At 44.0% G+C, this 17837-nt stretch overlaps 7 protein-coding genes across 7 annotated transcripts; 4 read left to right on the top strand and 3 right to left on the bottom strand.

The window, feature by feature from the left end:
• Positions 1-137: 137 nt before the first annotated feature.
• Positions 138-944, top strand: BKA55DRAFT_725392 (glutathione S-transferase; the record flags this gene model as incomplete). The annotated part of the gene is made up of 2 exons (XM_046201110.1): positions 138-248; positions 333-944. The coding sequence occupies exons 1-2, from the start codon at positions 195-197 to the stop codon at positions 942-944; spliced, it is 666 nt and encodes a 221-aa protein (XP_046050743.1). The 5' UTR covers positions 138-194.
• A 380-nt stretch (positions 945-1324) lies between these two features.
• Positions 1325-2720, top strand: BKA55DRAFT_736568 (uncharacterized protein). The gene is made up of 3 exons (XM_046201334.1): positions 1325-2175; positions 2231-2393; positions 2456-2720. The coding sequence occupies exons 1-3, from the start codon at positions 1569-1571 to the stop codon at positions 2610-2612; spliced, it is 927 nt and encodes a 308-aa protein (XP_046050742.1). The 5' UTR covers positions 1325-1568; the 3' UTR covers positions 2613-2720.
• A 506-nt stretch (positions 2721-3226) lies between these two features.
• BKA55DRAFT_662407 (uncharacterized protein) lies at positions 3227-4763 on the top strand. The gene is made up of 2 exons (XM_046197634.1): positions 3227-4112; positions 4174-4763. The coding sequence occupies exons 1-2, from the start codon at positions 3521-3523 to the stop codon at positions 4713-4715; spliced, it is 1134 nt and encodes a 377-aa protein (XP_046050741.1). The 5' UTR covers positions 3227-3520; the 3' UTR covers positions 4716-4763.
• Positions 4764-6734: 1971 nt separating this feature from the next.
• On the bottom strand, positions 6735-7601 carry BKA55DRAFT_688185 (uncharacterized protein; the record flags this gene model as incomplete). The annotated part of the gene is made up of 2 exons (XM_046199172.1): positions 6735-7266; positions 7330-7601. The coding sequence occupies 2 exons, from the start codon at positions 7599-7601 to the stop codon at positions 6735-6737; spliced, it is 804 nt and encodes a 267-aa protein (XP_046050740.1).
• Positions 7602-8386: 785 nt separating this feature from the next.
• BKA55DRAFT_592555 (RTA-like protein) lies at positions 8387-9290 on the top strand (the record flags this gene model as incomplete). The annotated part of the gene is made up of 3 exons (XM_046195412.1): positions 8387-8583; positions 8637-9016; positions 9076-9290. The coding sequence occupies 3 exons, from the start codon at positions 8387-8389 to the stop codon at positions 9288-9290; spliced, it is 792 nt and encodes a 263-aa protein (XP_046050739.1).
• A 1141-nt stretch (positions 9291-10431) lies between these two features.
• Positions 10432-12622, bottom strand: BKA55DRAFT_662406 (major facilitator superfamily domain-containing protein; the record flags this gene model as incomplete). Its single annotated transcript, XM_046197633.1, has 6 exons — positions 10432-10591; positions 10668-10927; positions 10982-11106; positions 11160-11351; positions 11427-11996; positions 12058-12622. The coding sequence occupies 6 exons, from the start codon at positions 12620-12622 to the stop codon at positions 10432-10434; spliced, it is 1872 nt and encodes a 623-aa protein (XP_046050738.1).
• A 1831-nt stretch (positions 12623-14453) lies between these two features.
• On the bottom strand, positions 14454-15455 carry BKA55DRAFT_592553 (uncharacterized protein; the record flags this gene model as incomplete). The annotated part of the gene is made up of 2 exons (XM_046195411.1): positions 14454-15109; positions 15323-15455. The coding sequence occupies 2 exons, from the start codon at positions 15453-15455 to the stop codon at positions 14454-14456; spliced, it is 789 nt and encodes a 262-aa protein (XP_046050737.1).
• Between the last annotated feature and the right edge of the window lie 2382 nt (positions 15456-17837).

The following is a 17837-nucleotide window of genomic DNA, read 5'->3' as shown; positions in this document are numbered from 1 at the left end:
AAGGAACTCAATAAAAGCGGTCGGGGGGACAGGAGCGCTGGTGTGTTCTGCAAAAATAAATACCGCATCGTGACGTTCTTGAGCACCTTCGAGGATTTGAACGCAAGTCTTTTCTAGGTTCTTCACTCGTCCACTGTCATACTTGCTTGCTGACTCACCTACGACGACATCCGCCAACCATCCCATCTGCCATCATGGGCTCAATTGGAACCATCTGGACTTACCCATTCAATCCCAGGGCCATGAAGGTATAGTGCGACCAATTCCGCCAATGCTTCCCCCAGGATCCGGTCTCCTTGATCTGCCTTGCCCCTCGCTGACACCCTACATAGGTCCAGGCCGTGGCAGCAATGAATGGTCGCACGATTGACCACGCCCCCGACTTTGTCATGGGCAAGACGAACAAAACTCCCGAGTTCCTCGCCAACTTCCCCTTGGGCAGAGTTCCCACTTTCAGATCCATTGACGAAGGACTCGCCCTTTTCGAGTCTGACGCCATCGCCCAATATGCTGCCGAGTGCGGCCCTGCAAGCGCCCAACTGCTGGGTTCCGCCGCAGGAGAGCGAGCTGTCATCAGGCAGTGGATCAGCTTTGCCGACCACGAGCTGTTCGAGCCCCTGACGGCCATGGTCATGTGGCGGTACGGCATGGCCTCTTTTAACGAAGAATCCGAGAAAGCCTGCTTCCAACGTCTCACTATATCCCTTGAAGTACTGGAGAAGCAGCTACAAGGCCGCCAATACATTGCCACGCAGCAGCTTAGCCTGGCCGACATTTCGGTTGTCGCGGGGCTGTACTGGGGCTTCACTCAAGTCATTGACACGGAGCTGAGGGGCAAATATAGTCTGACTACGGATTGGTACCTGCGTGTGATCCAAGACGAGCGTCTCGCGTCAGCCTTTGGCGACAAGAATTTGATTGAGTTTAGGAAGACCGCCCCCTGAGCTGCGTGTCTATGTCAAGTTCTTGATTACTGATACAATTAAAGCACTTCAATATATTAGATTTCCGGGGAGCAGATGAAATATATGCGTATTGTGCCTAATTGACCATGCTATCAAACAGCAAAAGCTAGTGTGACGGGATTTTTGTGCTTACGAGGTCTTTGGGACGAGGTGGCGCACCATAGGACTCAATAGGTTCACGAAGCGACGATCAGCCGTTGCCCCCTCCTACTAAGTATTATAAGAGACTGGAACGTGACAGATATTCAGCAAAAGCCTTCAGTTCGTGTCGAGAAATTTAAAGAAAAGATCATACCCCCCCCCAAAAAAAAAAAAAAAGAAAAAAACCAATTTTCCTATTTCACTCCTTTTTCCCTTTTCCCCTTTTCCCCTTTTCTATCTGCCCCCCACTCGACCCACTAGCAATGCATTGGAAATGCTGATTTATCAGCGAAAAGGCTCAGGTTCCATGTCGCCATTTAAGTAGTTCCAAAAGTCTTAGCATTGCCTTGGGCTTTTTAACCTCATCACTCCCCAACACCGAAAATTATCTTCCTCCTCATCGGTTATCTGTTGTTTCATTCTCTTATCCTTACGTCCTGAGGTTTGCTTTAACAACTCATCATGACTGTTGTTGGTGTTGCCGGTCTCACAGCTAAATTTGCACAGTGTGTGGTCAAGGCACTACAGGAATATCCGGATGTGACCATCAAAGGTTTCTGCAGGAGCCCAAAGAAACTTCCACAGGCAGCCCTTGACAGTTACAACATTGATATAGTTCAGGGTGAATATGATGACGAGGACGCCGCTCAAGCCTTGGCTCGCGGTTGCGATATTCTCATCTGCTGCTATTACGGCGACACCGATGTCATGACTCGAGGCCAGAAAATCCTGATTGACGCGTGCATCAAGGAAGGTGTTCCGCGATACGTACCCAGCGATTTTGCCGTCGACTACACCAAAATCCCGGACGGCGAGCTATTTCCAAAAGAGTCGGCCAAGATCATCAAGAAATACTTGGTAGAGAAGAAGGTTATGGGAGTTCATGTTCTGGTTGGGGCCTTGATGGAGACCTTCTGGAGCCCGTTCTTCCACATATTTGATAGCAGCAATGAAACAATTAGCTACTGGGGCACGGGCAACGAGAAATGGGAGCTGACGACGTATGAGACCGCCGCGGCCTATACCGCAGCTCTGATAGTCGATAAAAACGCCTCCGGTATCTTTCGCTGTGGGTAGAACGTTTCTCAGGCAGCGTACTAGAACAAATCAGCTGACAGAACTAGTCCGGGGGGATTGCAAGAGCGCCGTGGAAATCAAGGCAAACTACGAGAAAGTTTACCAAAGCCCCCTGCATCTAAAGCGTCTTGGATCCCTTGACGAGCTCTACAGCACCGTTAGAAGTCAGTTCGAGAAGGATCCGAACGACGTAATGACTTGGGCTCCTGGGTAAGCTTTCCTCTACCAGTTCTGTATGTTTTGGTCCGAGATGCACTAACAGTCGGGCTCAGATGCTTTGCGTATTGGTGCACTAACGGAATTGCAACCCTTGGGGATAACCTTGACAGCCAGAAATACCCTACCGTCGCCACAACCAATCTCGAGGGTTTTTTCAGGAGTCACAAGAAAGAGGATATTCCTACGGCGGATCAGCGCCTTGGGTTCTAGATCACTACCCTTGACGTGTTAGTGGACAGTCCAGGTATCAAAGAAGTGGGGAACTGTCGGCGTTCTCTCGTTAACTGGCCGGCACAACAGCCAGGTGGTGCCTTCAATGCCAATGAAGGTTCTGCTACGGTAGTCCTTTACATCAATTAATTCTCCGCTCTAAATTTTACTCTCTTATCCATTTACAAGATGAACTGTAGCATTGGATGACTTGATTCAATCGAGCTGTCTGTTATCTGAACGATCCTTTCCGGAAAGCCGAAGAACTCACAGTCAACGCAGAGCCTGGGCCCCCATGTCTCGGTATGCCCAATGCTGTAAGCAGGTGTACCTCTATTAACGTTTAGCGCTACTGCAACCTACTGACGCGCTAATTACACAGAGGGCGGACTTCAAAGCGTCAAGGTGATAGGTAGGAATCAGTACTTGTAGAGCTCTTAGGGGGGCACTCTCTTTTACTCAATAGTATGGTGGACCTTGATAGCGGCAGTGCTATATTGGCGCATCCTTGCAGAGTGCTACGTAGCAAAGAATCATGCAAGATAGGCAAACCAGTGTAATGATTGCCAAACCTCGACTTGTAGGTGTGAGAACTGCAAGGACTTCTATTACTAGGTTACGTAAATGAAATAAGAAGTAGCTATTGATTCATATCTAAGATAGATCAGCCTCGCCCTGAGTGGCGGAAGTAAGGGCAATATGAACCGAGCGTCAGGCGTGGCGAGTCAGCTGTTTCTTGACGCAAAATTGCGTTAATAAAAGCAGGCCTACTCGAACGCCATCATCGTAGAACTGTAAACCTTTTACAGAAAATTGGCCCTGCTGGTTCGATCACTGCCCGCACCAGCATTGGATCTGTCAGAATCCTCCTGATTAATTTCAGACTTAGTCACTAACATACCGATGCCATGGCTCCAATCCGGCTAGGAATCATCGGCCTGTCCGCTAACCTCGGCAGCTGGGCCGCCGCAGCCCACCTACCCTACCTCCTCTCCCCTCACGGCAGGGCTCACTACAAGATTGTCGCCCTTTGCAACTCGAGCGTAGAGTCAGCACATTCGACGATCAAGACATTTGGCCTGCCCTCGGACACTCGAGCATACGGCGATCCCAGCGACCTGGCTCAGGATGCCAATATCGACTTGGTAGTATGTAGCACTCGTGTTGACCGCCATTACGAGACTATCAAGCCCAGCATGTCTGCCGGCAAAGCGGTATTTGTAGAGTGGCCACTCGCTTCAAATATCTCGCAGGTACGGGAGCTTGCCAGCCTGGCCAGGATGCAGAATATTAAATGCGTGGTCGGACTGCAGGGTCCTGCCACTGCCCCTATTAACGGGGTGCGCAAATTGTTAGAAGATGGCCTCATCGGCAAGGTCCTCAGCTCGGGCGTGAAGTCATGGGGAGGCACGGGCAACCATAATTCCGTTCCAGAATCTTTGAGGTACTTTACTCAGATAGCCATGGGAGGGAATGCGATCACCATCGGATTCGGCCACTGTAAGTTTCACTCATTCTCGGTTCCTCAAAATTCCATTCTTGTTAGGTTAACACTTCTCAGTGTGGGAGTTCCTGCAATATGCGCTCGGGGACACCTATGATATCCGCAGTAGGCTACAGCTACAGCGGCCCAAAGTTGGACTTACTTCGAAGACGGGTGTCATCGTTGGGACTGTCGAGTCTGATGTACCAGATCTTGTCTCCGTAAATGCCCTACTGAGACCTTCCCAATACATTGAGAATGGCGCAACAGTTTTCCTCACTTTCCACCGAGGCCCTCCATTTCCTGGCGAACCTAATCTCACATGGACTATTTCAGGAGAAAAAGGTGAGCTCAAGTTCACTGCCGATGGAGGAACAACCCCTCGAACTATGGCTTCGGGGGCTATCAAGATCGAGCTGCATGACTTCTCCACTGGCATGGTTCGTGACATTCCCTGGGCCTGGGAACCCTGGCGCCAGGAACTCCCAATTGCGGCTCGGGGCGTTGCCGGGGTATATGAAGCGTACGCCCGGGGTGACCACACGGCATATTGCGACTTTGAACATGGTTTAAAGCGTCATGAGCAATTAGAGAATATACTATCTAGGCGCGATTACTAATAAAAATACAACTTCGACTAATAATAAGTATTAATCTATATTCCTCGGTTAAGTAATAGTTTATAAATTTATTTATCCTTTTTACAGAAAAACTCATTATGGCTCTTGTTCCTTACCTTGACGTACCGGTATGTGATATGCGAGCGCCGCACTTTGTAATTTGTTAACTAGCATTTATACCTTAGATTATTATTTCTTAATAACTTTCTTAAGAACTAGATATTAATTATAAATAGCTAAAATCTATATATAATTTCTATTAAGTAGTAAGTATTATATATAAGTTTTTTTTTTTAAAACTTTTAAAAAATCTTATAATATGCATAACAAGCTTGCTAATCATCCCAGTATGCTAATCACGATTCCCTCACATTAAGACTTAGAATCTCAACAAGAATGCCACAAGCCATCGAATGAATTAAAACTACTTTCTATACTTTTCACCAGATATCTCAATCACTGCCTGATATGTTCTTATATTATATCCCGTCTTCCCGCATACACCACAGCGCCGAACCCCTGGTCGTGCCCACCTTCCTTGACCACCACTTTTCGACATTTTGGCCACTACCTGCATATCAATATCCATCTGGTTAATAACGTGTCTTACTTCCACTACTGCTATCTCCTCTCCTTTCTGCAGCCTAGACCTTTTTGCCTTTCGGCATCGGCTAAGTATCTCATTTGCCTGTCGATGGTCTCTGTTCTAATAAATAAAGCTACCTTATATATAGCTATATTTATTCCCTTCTCGAAACACTTTATAGCTTTAAAAATTATCTCTAGAAAGCTACTATAATACCTCTTTATATATCTAATAAGATATTTAAACTAAAATGTAACCTTAAGTACTGTCTTTAGTATCTTTAAAACCTATAAGGTTAAGGGTTTAGTAACCTCTTTAATAGGCTTTAAAGTCTATAACTTTATATTAAGCTTTATAATTATACTTTCTAGGTTAAAAGGAGAAAGCCTAGCTTCTCTAAAGCCTCCTTTAATATTATTTTCTATAATAATAGCTTTAAAGGTAATATAAAAAGTAAGAAAGAACTTAATCTTTAAAATATAAGTTATAGAGTATCTTATTAGATGCTTAATTTATTAACTATATGCCTTCTTTAGTGGCCTAAAGTACCTGATATTAAGAGACTAGAGCAGATAGGATAAATACGCCGGCATATAGAGCATAATAGTCTTATTTGCCTTGCTATATCTTTTAAAACTGACAGAGTGGCGACTTTCATAGCCATTAAGGATCAGAAGACGTCATTCTTTATTCGCTTGGTGGTAGACCGATTAAAGTGCTTAAGCCACTCAAGGCACAGTACGTTATCTATCCAGCGATTTTGGCTCATTGCAATAACCTAGCCGCCTAGTATATTAGCTTCTTAGTGCAAGTTAGCAAGGTAATACTAGACCGCGCCAACGATACATAGCTTAATAGCCTGGCCTTTTATATTAATTACTTAAATAAGTATAATCTATTTTTAGGTTTTAGTTTATATTAAATTTAATCTGTTAAGTCTTTCTAAACCTATAATAACTATTTTAAATATAATAATACCTATTATAAAGCTAGCCTTATAAAAGTTCTAAATATTAATAAAATTAATATTATATTATATAATAATATTTTATATAAGCTTTAATTAATTATTAATAAATATTATATTTTTAGATTTAGCTCTTTAGTAATTATATTTATAAAAAAAATATATCTTTAGCTCTAGGTTTTATTTTATAAAGTTATAAGCCTAGTGCTTACTAACTAGTTATATATTCTAGATAGTAAAGAGAGAATTAGCTATTTCTTTAATAAAATGTAGTTATAGGGGGAACCCTTGCAAATCTTGTTCAAGAATGAACTAAATAATGATCTGTTCCTCTAGATTAGATAGTCGATGCGATTTAGGAATCCAATTACCTCGTAATTGAACGCCTTGCTGCCGGCTATGGGGAGTTATATATGTTCCTCTGGTTTTATTCAGCCACTCCTGCTGCGAGCCCTTGTATTGCTACTTAAAGAGCCCGCTGGGCTGCATTACTATCTATCAAGTTATCAAGATCCCTCTCGTCCTCACTAGACCTTGGAACGCTCGCTCGTGTGTCCCTGGTTCCTGATGGCAATCCCATCATCGCCCAAACGACTGAAGCCAACACGCCTACCTCTGGCAACATGGTCATAACTAGGTAGATGACTCCGCTTCCAGACACTGAACTAAAGGTTTCGTTGGCTGTGATCGTGTAAACTAATATGTGTATCGTTCGAACTGTCATGAATGGGAGCGCCGCGCCCACACCAATCATGCATCGTCGTTGCGTAGTTGAGAGCAGCTTCCATTCGCGTACAAGCCGTAAGAAGAGTAAGGCCGTCCACGCGAATAGTGCAGCGAAAAGACCAACACTGACTCTTGATAGCGAGCTGGGTGCCATTGGGTCCTCGCGATGGCGGGCGCCAATATAGTCGGCGACAGAGACGCCTATACCCGCCCAGCAGATCAACTCCGGTATTTTAAAATGCCAGTCCGTAAGGACGTGTAAGTGAGCGTTTCTATGGGGCCCCTGCGTCAGCTAACAAAGTTGTCGATAGATGGTGGTATGAGAGGGCACTAACGTTCTCTTGAGAAGACCGAGGAGGACGAACGTGAGGAGAACTAAGCCTAACGATTCCAGAACAAATGCTGCAGCCCAAACACTGGAGCTGCCCGTTGCGAAGGCTGCCAGCAGGCAGCTTGCTCCTGCAATTCGAATGGACGAGAACAAGGCTACGCTGATCCAGCCATCCTTATTCCGTATACCAAAGAAGACACCGAACAAAAGGAACACGGTAAATATCGGTATCTGAGCAGCCGCGATGCCATCTCTCAGTTGAAAGGAACGTTCCATCGTTATTCACAAATGCGGAAAAGGTACCTGGGACGATGTGCAACGAAAGCTCCCGTGCAGAAATTGGTCCGAAACGACGGCCTGACAAGATATACATATGATCATAACCCCGACAAAGGGGTGATAAGCATAATGACACCTCTTCTGAATGGCACATTTGCTCATTTCCCTTCAGTGGATGCGAGGGGGCGGGAGCCGGGAATTCCGTTAGCCACGGATGCCAAGCTTCCCTTTGAGGCAATTGTTTCGAATCTTTGGACATTATTAATCCGCTCACAGCGCTAAACTACGATACGTATCACATCCTCTCGACAAACCAGAACAAACTGGTAGGGTAGAAGAAGGAATATCAGACCTAATCACTGGTAGATCAGGCACCTTTGCTAGATGAGGTAAGATCAATTGGCTCGGGATATCCTACTGCGACAGAAATCCACTCTTTCGAACCCACAATCTTGTTCGAGACATGGTAGTCTCGAATCGGTTGCCTATTTGAGTTAGCTTCATGTGATAACTTACAGCTGGTAGAGTAGATACCCGCGTAACTTCATGTCATCCGACCTGCTGTAACGCGAGAGCCAAGGTGCGATAACTCCTGGAACATGCCACAGCCTCGATGCGTGGAGATTTGGGGCTCCTTTAGGAGCCCCGACAAGTCGTCGATTTTTCTTTCCACTCGAAATAAATATCTAAGCTCCCCGTTTCTGCATTGGTCTCAGCATACGCTTCGTATTGACTTGTGATCACTCCTGAGCACCGATTTCGATAGCGTATCTGCAATCAACATGGCTCGCAGGTACAATCTAGGAGCCAATGCCTTTTTTCTGGTTTGCTTCTCTCTTTTACTCCCAGTTCAGCTCTTTCTCGGCATAAAGCACAAATCATGGGGTTTTATGGTAGGTATGGTCTGCGGTCTCATCCTGGAGATCTTGGGTTACGCGGCTCGAATGGGTCTGAGTAAAGGCGTCGATTTATTTCTCATGTACGTGCAAACGACGCGATAAATCGCCCAATGGATATTAATTGAAGATGCAGGTACATTGTCACCCTTACGATAGGGCCAGCCTTTCTCAGCGCGGCCATTTACCTCTGCTTAGCCCGCATCATTCCGGTCTATGGCCAACACCTTGCTCGGTTCCGACCGGTGGTATACACAACCATATTTATACTGCTCGACTTTTTCGCTCTGCTGCTACAATCAGCCGGTGGTGCGCTGGTTGGAGGGGATGATGCCACCATGTGGGCCACTGGTCTGTCTATTCTCAAGGCCGGCCTCTCGATACATCTTGTGGGCATCGTCGTATACTCCTACCTTTGTTTCGACTTTGCTTTCCAAGTGGTCAGGAATCGGAGCAAATGGCAGAGTAGGTTTGCTCCGCTGCAAGCTTCAAGTCGGTTTCGGAGGTTCTGTTCTTGTGCGTTCAAACTTTCCCCATCATGATGCAAGCCTGATATTAACAGTATCATGAGCCAGGTCTCGCCATTAGTACACTTGCGATCCTTATTCGAACCGCCTTTCGTGTCGCTGAGTTAAGCAAAGGGTTTCATAGTAAGATTGCAGAGAGCGAACCGGCGTTTTTAGTCCTCGACGGCACTATGATTCTTATCGCTTGTCTCTGTCTCACAGCATACCATCCTGGGCCATCCTTTGAAGGCTATTGGCCAGAAGCTAATTTTAGCCTCAAATAGCAAGAAGAAGAATTAAAGTAACGTATATGATAAGCATGCGCCGTAAACAAGCATGCGCCGCATCAAGAAAACTACCTTAAACTTTATTTTTCTAAGATTTCTTAAAAATTCAAGTTAACATTGAAATACATATAATTCATATTATACATTGCTTAAATAGCTATATATTACTAGTATTTATTATAATTCTTTTAATAATTAATATAAAAAATATAAAGAAATATCTATTTATATTATATAGAAAGCTATATTTATCTCAAAAGTATACTGATAAAATATTTAAAAAATAACATCTATTATATTTATATATACTAAAGTCAAGACTATATACTTTATAATTTGCAATTCTTATAACTAACTTTAAGGGTATGGGGTAGGTAGCTTTACAGTTATACAGTATAGTGCGGCTCATGCTTATCGTATACGTTATTTCTAGTGTTATACTTAATTAAATGTTAAGAGGTTTATATTAACTGCTTAGACCGTTATATATTACCTTTTACTAATTAAATAACTTTATAAAGAGGTTCTTATTTTATTCTTAATAATAGAATATATAATAATTTATTATATAGTTTTCACAAGTTTTAGCTATTTTAGACTTTATTTGGATTTTTAAGAATAATATAAAGAACTGCTTTTAAAGTGAAAAGTGGAGTGGTGCATGCACTTGTCTGGTGCACCCGCTTATCGTGTACGTTATTTAACTTTAAATAATAATCTAAATTCATAATTAATTCTTTTTTAAATTTTTAACTCAATTGTTACGATTGATTACCGTAACAGCGCTGTAAGGCTTCTAGAAGCAGCTGAAAGCACCAGTCGAATTGCTACGATACCCATTATATCCCAATCTTTTGCCCTGTGGCGTAACGGCTAAATGCAACCGTTACATCAAGGTAGTCATGCTTCGGGTGGATATTGACACCGATATGACAGTAAGTGAGGAAACCGGCCGTGCCCTATCAACACTGCTGCCGGATGTGGCCAAGTTTTCATTTGAAAAAAAAAGCCGAGGTGGCAACTTAGTGAGGGACAACACAAGTCGATACAGCGGCCAACAATGACCACCTCGAGATAGTCGATAGGCGTCCTGGACAGGGTCACCAAACAGTTTGGATCATTCATTGGTTTAGGATGTTCAAAATTCGACAGCCGCAGGCCTTTCAAAAGGCACCAGACGTTTAAAAGAGGGAAGAAACTTTCCGACTTGACACAAGAGCCGACTCCTGTCAAGCTTGTACCATTGACCCCAGGGGGCTGTGGCAGCAGCACTACTACGGCCAGCCACTCCCGCAAGCCTGTTCCGTCGTTGTCAATCTGAACTCGCGCTCCAGCTCCAGCTCTTGCCGCGGCAGACTCGGCCTTTCGGCATACGTCGCTCGGTGGGTCACTTTGACCTTGTCCGAGTTTCTGTCAATCTTCTCTTTGCGAAGCAGCGCCCAAAGATACACGCCCTCGTAAATCTGATTTGCGTTGTCGTCCTCGTCTGCCGCGCCCGTTGTGAGGTACACGCTACCCATTAACGCAGCTGCCACAATGCACAGGATCATGAAGGGGAAGATGGCGATGAACGCCCACACGATACCCTCCTTAGCGGTCTCCTGGATCCCTGCAATTGCTTCTGGAGGCAAGTTCTGCAGTGCCAAGAAGTCATTGCCAGACGTAGTGGAATTGGCCCCGAAATTGACAATGTTGTTAAAGACGGTCGTCATGATGGTGAGACCAAGCGTGCCGCCAAGGGGATCTGATAACTGGCTTAGGCTGACTATGGCAGAGATTTGCTGGGGGAAAAAGCCCATGCCGTGCAGAGGAACTGATGATTTGTTTTGTCAATTGACGAGCACTGCGATATGCGGCACATCTTACCTGGCATAAAACGTACACCTACACCCACGCCAGCCATCGCCATCATTCCGTAAACGCCCCCATCGCGCTCCTCCCACATGGCCCACGCGAGGAGGGCAATGGCCACAGCCTCGATGATAGAACCCGCCATGATCGGATGCCACGTCTGTCGCGGCCAATTGTTGCACATGAAGATGGCGATACACACGCCGACTGTTGGACAGCGTTGTCAGCTCGGCGCCCACGTACCAAACGTAAGATATAAACGTCGTCAGGCATCACACTTACCCGCGATCCCGGGCACGAAGAAAAGAAGCGCCCGGCCGGCCTCGTTTGCCGGTAGGTGCTTCACCATGGTGAAGTACAGGCTGCAAAAATACATGACCGCGTACATGGCCATGCCCGACGCAAACGAGGTGAAGAGTAGCCCAATGTCCCTGGTTTTGATAACTTGCCAGGGGATCATGGCCCGCTGCCGTGGGAATAGCTTTGCGAGCCTTCCTGCCGGTTCCATCTCGCGCTGCCACCAGATGAAAGCGAAGATGATGAGAAAGCCGGCAATCAGGGGCACGAGAACGGATGGTGTGTCCCAATCGTAGGTGGCGCCAGCCCAGGTGAACGCCAAGACGAGCAGGCCGAAGCCTAACAGGCAAAGAATCTGGCCGCTGGCGTCAATAGTGACCAAACGCTGCATCATGGTGGACTTGCAACCTGTTGAAGTCGTTTCTTCGAGCTGAGGGAGCGGCTGTGGACCGAGGAGAACTGGTCGTAGGAAAACGAAGACAACGACGCAGCCTGCCGCCCCTATCGGAAGATTAATGCCGAAGCACCATCGCCAAGTTGTTTTAGTGAGGTATCCTGGCGGATGTCAATGAAATGAGCCTTTGTAGAAGCTCACAGGGACACCAAGGCGACTTACCTCCTACAACAGGCCCAATGGCGTAGGAACACCCGCCGACGAGCGAGAATATGGACCAGGTATATGCGTCTTCGCGCAGCGGGACCTTGTCAGCGACGATGGCGCGGATAACGACATTCATGCCAGCACAACCAATCCCCTGAAGCGCGCGCCCAAACAACAGCATCGGGAACGCGTCATGAGGCGTCCCAGTGCAGACACCCCCTCCAATGAGAGCCAGAATCATGCAGGCCTGGATAGTAGAGTGTCGCCCAAAGATGTCGGCCATCTGGCCCCAGAAAGGGATGAAGGCTGCCGCAGTCAGGTTGAAGGCGGCGATGATCCAGTTGAGCTGGGTAACGCGGTCGAAATCGGCAGCGATCCAAGGTAATGCACTGGCGATGATGGTCACGTCGAGGGCTGAGAGGGCAAACGGCAGCACAAGACCAAGGATGATACGCCACCGATACCGGACTTGCTGGTTGGATTCGCGTTTGCAGTCCTGGCACGGCTCGGGGGATATCGTTGCGCGGTGCCGGCATTCTTGACCTTCCACTGTCGTCGTGTTACCCTCGGCGTCAGTCATCGTGCGCGCCGGGCCGGGTTTTCTTTTGGCATGAAAGAAGAAGTGGTAGGTAGTTTTCAAGAGCGAGGGCATCACAGGAGCGTTATCGGTGCGACATGCGGTCAGTGAGAGCTGACATCGGTGTTGCTGGTCTAGGAATAGCTTGGCTTTATAGAATGCCAGCTTCAACTCGTGCGACTCCGACCATTACCTGAGCAGCATTGAACTTGTCTGAAGACACTAAAAAGGAAATGGATTCGAGATATGCGAATACGTATTCAACGGGCCTAGTTGTGATCGGGGGTTGGGGCGATAGTTAAGATTGGCTGTGGTCGTGGTGGTCCAGCTCGAAACAACTACCAAATGCAGAATAGCATCTGTGTAACCCCACGCCCATCGGATTCGAAAGAGGTGCCGGAAAGACACAGGAGGTCTCAATTTCGCAAAAACATGCGTTGTTTGAGTGACTTGCGTCCCTGTAACGCAGTGCAAATCAGGGCCGAGAGGATGGCTCACCAACTGGCACGTCGGCCCCTAAGCGCAAATAGGACAAGTCTGCCCCACACAACCAGAAACCTTGCTTACAATGGCGCTTGTGTAAGGGGAAATTCTTTCGAGATTGTGGTTCTAGGCGTGGACGTCACCCCATGAAGCTCGAAAACAGTTCCTGATTAGGCAAGCGGTTCCCAAAAATATTGCCACTTCAATCGAGCCCTGGGAGATGGGAAACAAGGCTTTCTTCTCGTGCTTCTTTTTGCATGCAACTTGCGATTACTATTGTCGCTTATTCCATCTCACCTCAGAACGTGATGAAGCACTTCTTTGACTTGAGACGCGGGGTCGCCGCCGCCCAAATCCCTATCTTCAGCGCCTTTCTCGGCGTCGGCATCCTTTTTGGTGTGTAGAACAAGAACGCATGGTTCAGCATCTCTATCTTCTCTGCCATCTGGCTTGCGATCGCAAGCTGTATGCTGGCAATGTTAACAACTGACGCTCGTGGGGTCCGGGCTGCTGTGTTTGTGCGCGAATCTCTTGAGCTTGTCTTTCTGACCTTCGTCCTCCTGAATTGATTATGGGGAGCGTGAGTCTCCCCTGAACTTCGCTCTTGGTCATTACTCATGCGCTAATGTATCGCCTCACAACAGGAATATCTTCCTTAATATCTTATCTGTATAGCATTTTCAAGCACCCGATCTTCTTTACTAGGTAGGCATCAGTATTTCTATCGCCGACTTCATTAGTGCTAACAACCGAGAGAATATTATAACTCTTAATACACTAATATGCAATAACGTCGGCCTCTTTATCATGCTCGTCGGATAGACTATCTTACTATTCTTTTATCTCTTATCCCCCTGGTGGCTATTTCTGCTAATTAAAAGTATTCAACTATTAGCATTACTATTACAATTCCCTTTATAATAATCCGTATATTACAGATATTCATCTATACCGCTATAGCTAAGGGGCGCTTTAGTGTTATAATTAGAAGCGGTATTCTATACTTGTTCATACTAATACTGCTGGAGGTCGGGGTGTAGGCGTCTATTGTATAGGCTATTAGGTGCCTGCTGCCTTGGCCTGATAAAGTACAAGGGAACATCGGGGTTCTACGGCTGTACTTAATCGTCACGCCACAGGGCACAAGATTCGGTTATAAGCGCTATTGCAGCTTTCCTCACTTGCTCCACATAAGCTTAGTCATGGGCCGGGTTAGGTTGTGACAGCCTAAGACGGAACTGAACAGTTTGTGGCTTTATGGATGATAGTAATACGGGGCTCTGCTAGGCTTATTAAGCGTGTTATAGCTGCTATGTCGTGGCTGGGGGGTGGAGCAATCTTTCACACAAACCTATGTATCCAGTTCGCCGAATATGAACCCGCTTCCCAGAGGCGCTTCATTCCTCATTCTTCGCCAGTTATTTGTGCTCTCAAGCAGTTCGTGGCATCCTCTAATGACCCATGGCCACTTAATCGCGAAGGCTTCGGTGAATTCCCATCCATCGGGGTCCCATGGGTCTTTCCATGTCTTCATGCCGCCATGACCGTGTACCACTTGCTGAAACCCTCTCAAGTCGCGGCATAGCTCGGCTTTGTCATAGAGGGCTTCGTCACGAAGTAGAATATTGTCACGTATTCCCGCTATTGGTATAATATCAACCCATGGATGGTGACTGACGATGAGTTGCAAATTTGTTGGCTGCAAGCTGGGAGGTAATGAGTCAAAAATAACGGTATCGATTCCAGCAATGGGCAATCGCGATCGGGCGCCAGGTGCCATGGTTTCCTGTCTGAGATCCATGGACTTTGCAATTAACACAAGGGCTCTCGTGGTATTGAATTGAATGAGGTTGAGTAGCGTATCAGCCTCGGGGAAACCCCTTAGGTACTCTCGATGTGCCCATGCGGAGAATTGGGAGATGAATTGCGCAGTTTCATCGCAGTCGGGTTTGCAGGCGGTAAAGGATTTGAGCATCGACATTGATGACTGGGATGATGATTGGATAGCTGTATGACTTGTCTTTGACGACGAGTTACTCATGTAGCACTGCTGATCATGTATAAGGTTGTCATTTTGATCGACGGTGAAGGGTTCATTGATGTTTTGCTCCTGTTCCAAGAGGCAATCTTGAACCCTTCTAGCTATTCTTCGCTGTCCTGTTTATGCCAAATGGAAGATTAGCTTTCTTCAAAGTATACGAAATCTCCAGTTAGACGAACGCTTCAGTCGTTGATTGATCCGATCTTGCATCCTCTTCCTAGTCTTTCGATCACTGACCCCTGTCCAGTCATGTCCAGGGCCCGCTCTCGCCTGCTGAGGCATCAGTTCTAATGGGATTTGGCCTGATGACATGTTCAGATGATTCATTGATCCAAGTGGAGAGGTCTCTTCCAGAAAAGCACATAAGAAAAAACAGTCTAAGCGGCATGCAGACACAGATGAACAAAGCTGTTATGTCCGATGTGGTATGCTAATAATGTGACTCCCGACTCTTCCGGCATATGTGTTGACGTTTACCTGCGCTGGAGTGGAGCTGCCTCTGAGTCACGGGGTCGTTGGCAGGAAGCATTCGATAATCATTGGACGGTGTCGAGTGGTGTGCGGGGAAGATGACTAATGGAAGAGGCTCATGGCCATCCATACCCGCACGGGTACCCGTGCAAATAAAGTCACACAGGTACCCGTGCAAATAAGATATCATTATATTAGTAACCCTGATTATTTAAAAATGCCTTATATAAGCAAATTAAAGCCAATTAACTGCTTAAGACCCTATTTTTTATATATCCTAGATCTAGTTATCTTTATTAACCTAATTCTCTATTAATTAGCACTTTATTTACCTTATTTATAATAAATTAAGCTTTTAAAGTCTTCCTTAATAATACTCTCCCCCTAAAAGCTATTTTTAGCTTATAAAGTAAGTTACTTATAGTAATTAATAAATAGGTAAGTATATATAGTTATACCTTTATTATATAAAGATCTTTAAAGGCAAAGACTTTTAGTTAAGCTCTTATAGTTACTTATATATATAATTATAAAGGAGGGCCTAGGTCTAACTAGGCAAGTAAGAAGAAGACTTTATTATACTATATAGCCTGCCTTTTCTTAATTAATGCTATAGAGAGCAGTTATAAGACTTAATAAGCAGTTAAGTATTGCTATAACCCTTATACTTATATACATAACTATAAGCCAAGCTATAGGCTAAGGGCATATCTAGTTTATTATTAAATTATAAGTAATTAAGAGCAGACTATATAGCTACTTATAGAAGCTAGTATAAAGCCTAAAGAGATATAGATATTTATTAGGCTTTTAAATAAATTCTGCCTTATTATATAGCAAGATATCTATAATGCTATTATATAAAGTAAATAAGACCTTATTAAAGGCTAAAGCTTAATATATGCCCTTATTAATAAGCTTATTAATTTAGGCTTTAAAAGCCATTTCTGCCTTAATTAAGATAATAAGGTTACTGCAGTATTCTTTATTAATACAGACTCTCTTATATATATTAAGTCTTATTTAGAAGTTATAATACTTAACTATATATATAAAATAAATAAGTATAAGATGCCTCTTCTTAATATTATTAGTATTAATGCTTATAGAAAGAGCTTCTATATTATATTTATATTTATAAGTAATAAAGAAAAAGCAGACTATCTTTAGGTTCTCTCTTACCTCTAAGAAGTATATAAAGTATAAAGAATAGCTCTTCCTTCTATAATACTTATAGATCGATATCTTGCTTATATAAATGCAATTATAAATATAGCTACCTTCCTTAAGCTAATATATCTACTTTATATCTTTTATATTAATTAAGCTATCTTAGCCTATTATTAACTTAAGTTTATAAGAGGCTTAAATAACCCTTAAGGGCATAATAAATAGCTTAAGTTTTAGAAAAGCTTTAATTAAATTATAAGCTTAAAGACTTAGGCTATTTATAAGAAATAGCTAAAGAAGTTTAAAGATACCTATACCCTAAGCTATTATAATAAAGTAGGTTATATTATAATTACTTAGCTTAATCCCTATAAAGAGAAATTTATAAAGGCTTAAATAAGGAATACCTTTTACTTTAGTTATATAATAATATTACTAGTAAAGGGGATATATAATCTTATTAAGAAATACCTAAATAATAACTAAGCTAATCTCTTTAAGTATTAGCAGTATATTAAATAAGCTATAAATAATTAGCTATAAAGCCTTTATAATAGCCTTACTTATAATAATATTAATAAGCCTACTATTTAAAGTATTTAGTTATTATAACCTTTATTTAGTATTATTATTAATTAGGTCTCTTATAAGGCTTTACTTAAGGTTAAAAAGTAAGCTAAATGCCTAAAAGCCTATATACCTATATATATATAAGCATTTAGTAATTCCTTTAGTTTACTATATACTTATATCCTTAAGCCTCTACTAAAGGATAGTCTTTATCTCTAACTATCTTACTTTTACTCTTATTAGTATTTATAATACCTAAAAGCCCCCTTACTTCTTATTAAGCCTTAAAGGGTATTTAATTGCCTTACTAATAGATTAGTACTGCTGCTAATAAGTATATAGCAAGAACCTTATATATTTAAAGAGGTTTAAAAGGCCTTATAGCTAAGGGCATAACTATAATGCTCTGCATACTAGCAGATTAGCCATTAAAGAAGCTCTAAGATATGCCCTCTCTATTATAGTAATATATTGCCTGCTCCT

The sequence above is a fragment of the Fusarium redolens genome, assembly GCF_020744475.1.
Source record: "Fusarium redolens strain MPI-CAGE-AT-0023 chromosome Unknown BKA55scaffold_6, whole genome shotgun sequence".
Lineage (NCBI taxonomy): Eukaryota > Fungi > Ascomycota > Sordariomycetes > Hypocreales > Nectriaceae > Fusarium > Fusarium redolens.
Note: the sequence above shows the minus strand (reverse complement) of the source record. Positions and strands in the feature narration are given on the sequence as shown.